The 9,448-nt window shown below is 35.7% G+C and overlaps 1 protein-coding gene across 1 annotated transcript in view; it reads left to right on the forward strand.

Moving 5' to 3' along the window:
* The window catches only part of LOC106883822 (putative neural-cadherin 2), a 140,937-nt gene that overhangs the window by 65,751 nt on the left and 65,738 nt on the right, over nt 1–9,448 (forward strand). Inside the window, exon 9 of the mRNA XM_052967328.1 lies at nt 2,065–2,496. Within this exon, the coding sequence (XP_052823288.1) occupies nt 2,065–2,496 (432 nt within the window). The remainder of the gene's footprint in view (nt 1–2,064; nt 2,497–9,448) is intronic.

The following is a 9,448-nucleotide window of genomic DNA, read 5'->3' on the forward strand; positions in this document are numbered from 1 at the left end:
ACACACACACACACACACACACACACACACACACACACACACACACATTCATATGTGTGTGTCGTTAATTTTTTTTTTAATTATATGCATCAACAAATGAGCCAATTGAACAACTGTGTGGTTGTTCAATTTGCTAGAAATTACAGCCAAATCTCTCTCATACTATGCTCTTGTTAGTATTAAGGAAAGGGAAAAAATAGGACTAATATTTTTGATTTTGTTTGGGTCTATGAATTGGATTTTTTTAAATGCTTTCATCCATTACTTGATACAAGAAAACAGAAATTGGAAAAATCCTAACCAAAACAGAAATTGTAACTTAACAAAACTATAGAAAGAGAAAGAAAAGGCTGTATTCAAAAGCCAAAATAATTTTTTTAGCTGAGGTGTAATTTTATTATTAAAACAAATTCAAAATTTAAATTTCGGAACATACAACTTAACATGTTATCTGGTGTATGGCCAAATTCAAATGGGTAGAAAACCTAAAACAAGTGTGTGTGTGGTTGGGCTTTTAATAGCCAGGGGTCAATTTTAGTTCAATTGTAGAAAGGAATTCAAATACCTATCAACCTCTCACTCTCCCTCTTTCTCTCTTACTTCTTCTCTCCCTTGCTCAACACGCATGTCAAATTTTAGTACCTTAATTTTCTTATTAAGATCGTTGCTGCTTCGGTGGCCCAGTAGTCATGGGTGTTGGGAAATAGTAATACAACACATTGGTGGTGGTTTCAGATCTCTTCCAGAAATTACAAGAGATCTAAATAAAAATCTTTATTTAAGCAACAAAATTTCTTTCAACAATTTCTTTCTCTTAAGTTGGGTACATACAAAAAACAAATTGGCATATTAATATTATTGATAAAACCTACATCATTTACATGAGCAGCTCTCATTGAATTGGTGTTTCTTTGCCATCTTTGAATAGTCTCTTCTGTTTCATTTGCAATCCTTTGCAAAAATCTTTCTCTCTGATATTCTCTCCTTGCATCAGTTTCATTTTCACAGTGACATGCTTTTCGAATTGGTTTCTGATGGCAGCAGATCTTTCAGCTGAGAACCTTGCTCTTCTATTCCTGTCTTTCTTTCACTAAGTGACATTTCCTTTCAATTAAGCTATTGCTGAAACCAACCTAAACTCATATAACTTAAAGCCACAAAAAGTATGCTGTGACTTATAGTTGATATTGTAAAAACTACCTATTCAAAATTTATTACATAAATTTCTTAATGTAAATAAATTAGGCACATGTATGAACTGTTAAATGTGTATTTATAATATACCTTTCAACTGCAGTCATTTTATATTCAGGCTTTAATTATTTTCTCTAATGAGTTTGTATATGTTTGTGTAGATGTGTGTGATGGTAATAATTATTCGTAACACAACAGATAGAATATGGATGGTAAATCAAATTAATACACTTGTCATTGTTATCTAGCAAGTTGTCTTTTGAGATGTGACATCAATCATTGTTAATTACTGAAAGAATGCTGGTTAGTTTATGTATAGTTAATGAAAGAACACTGGGTAAAAATTTCTTAATTTAAATAAATGAAAGACTTATAAACTGTTAAATTAAGATGCGTACTTATAACTTTCAACTGCAGTTGTTTTATATTCTTGATACACTCAGGCAATAATTATTTTCTCTAATGAGTTTGTATATGTTTGTGTAGGTGTGTGTGATTATAATAATTATTTTTAACAAAGCAGAATGTGGCTGGTTAATCAAATTAATACATTTGTCAATGTTATCTAGTGATTGTCTTTTGAGACGTGACATCGATCATCATTTGTTACTGAAAGAACACTAGCTCACACATACAATCAACCACATACTTCCTTTGTACATGCACATACATACACACATTTACTCACACGGAGTTGAAATACTGATTTTTTTTTTCACCCCTGCCTTATTTATTCATCTATCACCCCTTCCTTTCTCATATGTTGTGACGGAGAAAGACACGAGTATTATTATAGTAGATTATTGAAAGCTCTTGAAGTTTATGAAAGTTAGCTTTTTTAATTTCTTTTTCTTTTTATCTATTAAATAGGTTAAAGCTGAAGATAAAGATCGAGGCAAAAATGGCGAAATTACTTACACACTGATTGAGAGTAGCACTGAAAAATTACCGTTTCAGATTGGTAGTGCGTCTGGTAACATTACTGTGAAGAAGAGCTTATTGGACCAACATGGAATTTATAACATATTGGTAAAAGCTACTGACAATGGAGCTTCAAAATTATATGACCTATGTCTGTTGACCATAAATGTGTTGGATGTCAATAATAATGCCCCAAAATTTGACCAAGCTGAATACTTACACATAGAAAAAAAATCCATATCTGTTGGACAGCCTATATTTACTGTCCAAGCAACTGATGCTGATGAAGGCAGGAATGCAGACATTTATTACAACATTAGCAGTAAATATTTTTCTATTGACCAAAATGGTATCATCACTGTAGCTAAACCTTTAAAAGATGTGAGTTCTTTTCTTTTTTTTATGTCTATATTGTATAGCAGATTAATAATAATGATTAATTGCTCTATCTATTTCATAAGAAGGCAGTCTTACACAGGAGAGGGCAGTCTTTCTCAGGACAAAAAGGAATGAATAGGCTTTAATTGGGAACTAAATTGGGATATAAATCTGCTAGACAGAATTTTGTATTGCTCTGCTATATTTCACACACACATACATACATGTGTGTGTATGAAGAGTTTTCTCTGAAGACCTCTTCCACAAGAAAGGTCTTCACACATCCAAGTGTACTCAGATATGTTAAATATGATTCTACACAAATGTATTTTATTCAATGATGCTTCATATGTGTGTGTATAAAGACACTAAGAGCATACAGGAAATCTATTTTCTCAGATACTTAGGAGGTTCCCTTGGAGAAAGTTCTGGGAGCCATGGCTTGTTGATAACAAAAGTTTTCTCTCTGAGTGAGAAGCAGATTGTATGGGTGGAAAATGTAATGGTCAATGGTCGTAAGATGTGGATCTGAATGCATAAGGCTTGTGAAGATTAGATAGAAATGAAGCTAGCATGCTCTTTTGAATGGGAAAAGTCTGTGTGTAAGGTCAAAATACAAATACACTGAGAAAAACAGGGTATGCATGGAATCTGATGCTGTTTGCAAGGAAAAAGACTGTACTGGTATTGTCATGTAATGCTCATGAATAAAGACAGCTGTATACAGATTTACCAATCACTTAATGTGAATGGAACTTGTGAAAGAAGTCAACCCAGGATGATATGGAATGAAGTAGTGAAAGTTAATCTCATGACTTAGATGCCAATATAATAACAAATTACTGGTACTTGAGAATACCTACCCATCTCAGCAAAACTGAGGTTCTGGAAATATAATGTCTATATACACAACCAGGACCCTTGCCCAATTTCTTTGTCAAGCCTTTCCTTCTACTCCCTCATTTGTGTCATCTCCACTTGTCGAACTGATGTATTCTGCTGTTGTAATTAAATCCTAGCAGAACTACAAATATTTTTTCCTGCTGACTTGCCTATCAGTACTTCTCCTTACTCTCTCCATGCACTTCTTTCTCTCCACTCATACTCTTGCAACCTGTCTACCCACTCCCTTTCTCTCATCCTCGTCCTGCCTACTGCATTCTATTGCTCTTTACCTTTCTGTACTGCCAGTCAGCACCTTCTTTCCTCAACTTTCCCTCCAATTCATAAGTATCATTATGAATTTACTTTTACCCCTCTACTCTCTGCTGCCTTCCACCCAACTGTAATCATCACCTCAATCTTTGCTCCCTTACCTCATCTCTAATCATCCTTCATTCTCTCAATACTTGCAACCTCTATCGACCCACCCTTCCTGCTCTTCTTCCCCAGGACCCACCATAACACCTCATCACCACCATCTTTGTCTCACTACAGCTTCACACTGATTATTCCCACCCACTCTTGTATAATGTGAACAGCCATTTATCTCCCCTGTAACATCAAAAAACATGTTCCGGCCCCTTCCTTTATACTCCAACTTCTAGCAAAAAACTGTTTCCTTCTGTATTATTGACCTACTCATTATAAGAGGTATTTAAGTCTTGTGAACTACATGGCATCCTTGCTGTTGCTGGTATTAAAAAAATCACCCAACACTCTCTGTAAAGTTGTTGGCATTAGGAAGGGTATCCAGACAAAGCAGACATTGGAGCTCAACACAGTGTCCCATCAGATGCCAGCATGGAACATGATGAGGGTGGATAATGTATGTTACATTTGTCTTCACTCTCCCCTTCCTTCTACTTACCTAACTCTCACACTCAGTTTCATTGTAATGCTTTGTGTATCATCTAGTGTTTTAACTATGAAAAAAACAACTTGTAGAAATTTGCTAGACCAAAAGAGAATCTTTTAGCTATGTGTTGCTAAGAGTTTCTCTTTGTGCAACATGTTACTCATCTTTTTCTTGCCACCAATGTATCCATGCAATCACCCCATCCACCTTTTTTCCACTATACTGGTGAAAGTTGACAACCTCACTCTGAGAGCCAACAATAAACTCCTTCCCACCTTCATGGCTAATGTGTATGGTATCTATGGAAAAAGCAGACCAAAGAAAAATTGGGATGAGGCAATGAGAAATGATTTTTGTAATGTAACTGATGGAGATTATTATCAAGAGACATTTTATATATATATATATTATTATTTGTTGTGTGTATTATATCTTTCTACTTGTTTCAGTCATTAGACTGTGGCCATGCTGGAGATGTTAGTTGAAATTTTTGACCCCGGAATTTGTTTGTAAAGCTTGATACTTTATTCTATTGTCTCTTTTGCCAAAACACTAAGTTAGGGAAACATAAACACCAACACCAGTTGTCAAGCAATGATGAGGGACAATCAAAGATACAAAGACACACTCTTACATATATATACACAACAGGCTTCTTTCAGTTTCTGTCTACCAAATCCACTCACAAGGCTTTGGTCAGCCTGAGGCTATAGTAGGAGACACGGATCTTTTCCCTTTGAACGGCACATTGAGAAATTAATTTTTTGTAACTAAACACTTTCAAACTTCAAACACTGGTAGAATGTGTCTTATAAAACATCTTTTACTCTTAGTATTGAGAAAAGTTTATATTATTAAAGTTATTTCGTGTTAAAGTTGTTGTATTTCGGTAATTTTAACCAATCAATGACCTGTATTCAGCTGAATAAAATTACTGCAGTTGTTTGTCAACAACAACTATCGGTAGTGTATATTTCATTTGTCACTGTTATTTATGACATCATTCATGCGTTTGTACTGGTTTTAGCTTTAGGGGGTTAGGGATAGGGTTTTAGGGTTAGGGTTCGGGTTTTAAAGTTAGGGTTAGGGTTAGGGTTTTAGGATTAGGGTTCGGGTTTTAGGGTTAGGATTAGGGTTGGGATTTTAGGGTTAGAGTTACGGAAAAATGTGAAAAATGAAGAAATTGGAGGGGGAGGGCGGCAAAAATGTCTTTCCAAAAATAGTAGCTGAAAAACAGGAAAAAAAACTAAAAGCAGTAGAAATGCACGAATGTTTGTGGTGGTGCCATGAAGTAAACATGCTTCAGATACACTTGTTTATTCATACAAACGTAACTGAGATGAAATATGTCATAACAGTGACAAACAAAATATACACTGCCGGAAGTTGTTGTTGACAAACAACAGCAGTAATTGTTTTCACCTCAATAGACGTCATTGATTGGTTGAAATTACCAAAATATGACAACTTTAACACGAAATAACTTCGAAAATACACAATTTTCTCAAAAAAAAACAAGAGTAAATGATGTTTTATGTGACACATTCTACCAGTATACGAATTTTGAAAGTGTTTAGTTACAAAAAAATTATTTTTTAAATGTGCTGGCCAAAGGGAAAAGATCCGAAGACACTTGCCCAGGGTGTCACACAGCAACACCTGCACCTGTATATATTATTATTATTTGTTGTATGTACTATATGTAGGCACTTGCGCGAGGCTGTGTTATTATGAAGTTCATTTCTCAACCACAGAGTTTCAGGTTCACTCCCACTGCAAGGTGTCTTGAACAAGTGTCTTCTACAATAGCCCCAGGCCAACCAAAGCCTGTTGTGAGTGGATGTAGTCGATGGAAACTGCAAGAAGCCCATTTTGTGTGTGTGTGTGTGTTTGTGAGAGTTCATATTTCTTCATCTTCACATACATTCACTCACGAGGTGTAAAATTAATGGTGCTCTTTGCTTACAGTTCACCAAAAAAGCACTTCTTGGCTTCTTAACATGATTTTACATGTTGCTAATGCTCATTTATATGGTAATGTTTGTTTCCAGTTCCCCAAGTAAACATTTCCAGGCAGTTTCTTCCTTGATAGACTGGGAGTTTATTACTTCGCTTAGAAACAAGTGAAGATTAATAACAGGAAAGATGCCTGGTCAAAGAAAACTCTGCTTCACATAATTGTCAACTGATCCATGCAAGCATGGAAAGGGTGATATTAAAACAATGATGACATTGTGTATATGTTTGTGTATTTTGTGTTATACTTGTAAGTGATGTACTTTCACAGAATTTTGTGACTCGTGTCCACTAGAAGAAATTATTCTAAATCTTTAAGATATCTATGTAAACAAAGTAATGACATGCTAGCTTGTAATGACTTTACTCTGCCCATTTTCATTATATATATATATATATATGTGTGTGTGTGTAGAAGGTTGAAAAGGAACACACGTTGATATATATGGGAAAAAAGTCAAGGTAGAAAATGCTAAAATAATTTTATAGAAAACATTTCAGTACCAGTTTCAGTCATTGAGAATTTTTCAACTGTAAGTATGGAAAACAATTAAATTTTGGAAAAATTAAAAAAGTTTTTTAAAAGAATATTTGCATTGTATTCAAATACAAGGGGCATTTTCCTTGTTTCTGCCTGTCTTATTTACTCTTGTGGGTTCGAGGTTGTTGTGAATTCTTGGTAGGGAGGAAGAAGAGTGCAGGAGTGCCATGATAGTAGTATGTTAAACTGTCAAGTGCTCTGAAAGTGACCCATTGTGGATGGTAGTAGTGATTGAATTCCTGAGACCTCTTTTGAATGTTTTGTTTATAAAATTTGCATAGGTGTTATTCTAAACAGCAATAGTAGTAAAGTTAGGAAGGAGGTGGCGGAGAGGAAGAAGAAGAAGAAAGAGAAGGGAGAATAAGAAGGAATGTAGGTCGTATGGTAGTAGTAGGGTGTTAAATGGTCAAGTTACCTAAAAGTTGCTTGTTATGACTTATAGCAGTGATTGGGATTATTTTTTTAATGAATTCTTGGGAATCTCTTGAGTGTATCATTTTTAATATTTGCGTGTGTGTTTGTGTTCTAAGGCCGTGGTGGATATGTCGTTTGTTGTAGATGCATTCAAAAGGGGTCTGTATTTTGTAATAAAAGAGTCTCTTTAATAATTCGTTGGCTACAGGTTGTATTGTCCCTGAATTGGTAGAGGGGGAAAATTCTGAAGCTTGGACTTTTGTTATTGGCGCAAATGTCTGTGTGTTGGCTGAATGCTATTTTTCTGTTTTGGGGAATTTTGATCTGGGATCTGTGCAGAGCCATTCTTTTCCATAGACTGTTTTTTGTTTGGCCTATGTATTGCTCTTGACACCCAGAGCAGGTTAGTGTGTATATCAGGTTCTCCAAAGCACATGTGAAGTTGCTTTTCATTGTGGAATGTTGTCCCTGTTTGAAGGAGAACTCTGATCCCTCAATTAAATTGACACATATCCCACAGTTGGGTCTTCCACATTTTTTTACTGTCGGGTTCTGTGTTGTTGTTGAGCATATTCGGGCTTGTGTTAGGAGACTTTTCATAGATTTAGGTTGCCTCTTGTTTTTTATGATGGTGTGTGTTTAGAGGATTAAGTTCATTCTGTGGTCCTTTTTTAGCAGGGGAATGTTTTGAAGGATGGTGTCAAAGATCTTCATTGTTAAGAGGATTGTATGTGGAGATGTATGGTAAGGTTTTCAGTTGTAAATCCTTCTTTAATTTGGGATGTCTGAGTTCCTGGATGTTGAGTTGAAGGGCATGTTGACAGCATATGTCAGTTAGTGAAGGTGGGTAGTTCCTGGTGATGAGTGTATTCTTTAGTTCATGTCATGTGTCTCTGGTGTTTTCATTAGAAACTATAGTACATATCCTTTTTCCTAGGTTGAAGGGATATTCATTCTGGTGTGTCTTGAGTGGCATGAGTTGAATGGTAGACATTGCTTGGAGTCCGTGGGCTTATAGTATATATCTGTTTCTATTACGTTGTTAGATTTCTTAATGAGGATGTCAAGGAAGGGAAGTTGTTGCTGGCTATATTCCATCGTGAATTGAATGTTTATGTCAAGTCCATTTATAAGTGCTTGGAATTCTTTAAGTATCTCTATATTTTCATGCCAAAGAATGAATGTCATCCAGGTATCTCTTCCAGTTATTTTCTATGTAGAGGGAGAATGGGCTGCCGTATTTTTCTAGAACCTTACGACAAAGACTAATTTCTAGATATCCCATGACTAGGTTAGCAAAGGAGGGGGCCATTCTCATACCCATCGTAGTCCCCGATTTTTGTCGATAGAAGTTGTTTTTGAAGACGAAGTAGTTATTTTCCAGGATGAATTTTAGCCCTTCTGTCACAAATTCTTTTTTGATGCGATGTGGGAGTTTGTTGGTGTAATTCTCTAGCCAGAATTGAATTGCCTCTATTCCTAGGTTGTGGGGTATATAGGAATAGAGGTTGACTATATCGAAGGATACTAGTAGGGTGTTTTTGTTTATTGTTTCAGGAATGTGATTGAGCATATCCAGATTGTCCCTTATATAGCTTTTGACATGCTTGAGGAATCATTTTAAGAGGGTATCTAAAAAGTTACTGAGGCGGTGGGTTTCGCATGCGGGACCTGCTATTATAGGTCTCGATTTGAGGTCATTAGGAGTAAGGACTTTGATATACCCCACAACCTAGGAATAGAGGCAATTCAATTCTGGCTAGACATTTACACCAATAACAAAAATTCAAGCTTCAGAATGTTTCCCCTCTACCAATTCAGGGACAATACAACCTGTAGCCAACGAATTAGTAAAGAGACTCTCTTTATTACAAAATACAGACCCCTTTTGAACACATCTACAACAAAAGACATATCCACCACGGCCTTAGAATAACACAAACACACACACACAAATATTTAAAATGATACACTCAAGAGATTCCCAAGAATTCATTTAAAAAATAGTCCCAATCACTGCTATAATTCATAACAAGCCACTTTTAGGTAACTTGACCATTTAACACCCTACTACTATCATACCTACATTCCTTCTTATTCTCCCTTCTCTTTCTTCTTCGTCTTCTTCCTCTCCGCCACCTCCTTCCTAACTTTACTACTATTGCTGTTTAGAATAACACCTATGC

The sequence above is a fragment of the Octopus bimaculoides genome, chromosome 4 (assembly GCF_001194135.2).
Source record: "Octopus bimaculoides isolate UCB-OBI-ISO-001 chromosome 4, ASM119413v2, whole genome shotgun sequence".
Classification (NCBI taxonomy): domain Eukaryota; kingdom Metazoa; phylum Mollusca; class Cephalopoda; order Octopoda; family Octopodidae; genus Octopus; species Octopus bimaculoides.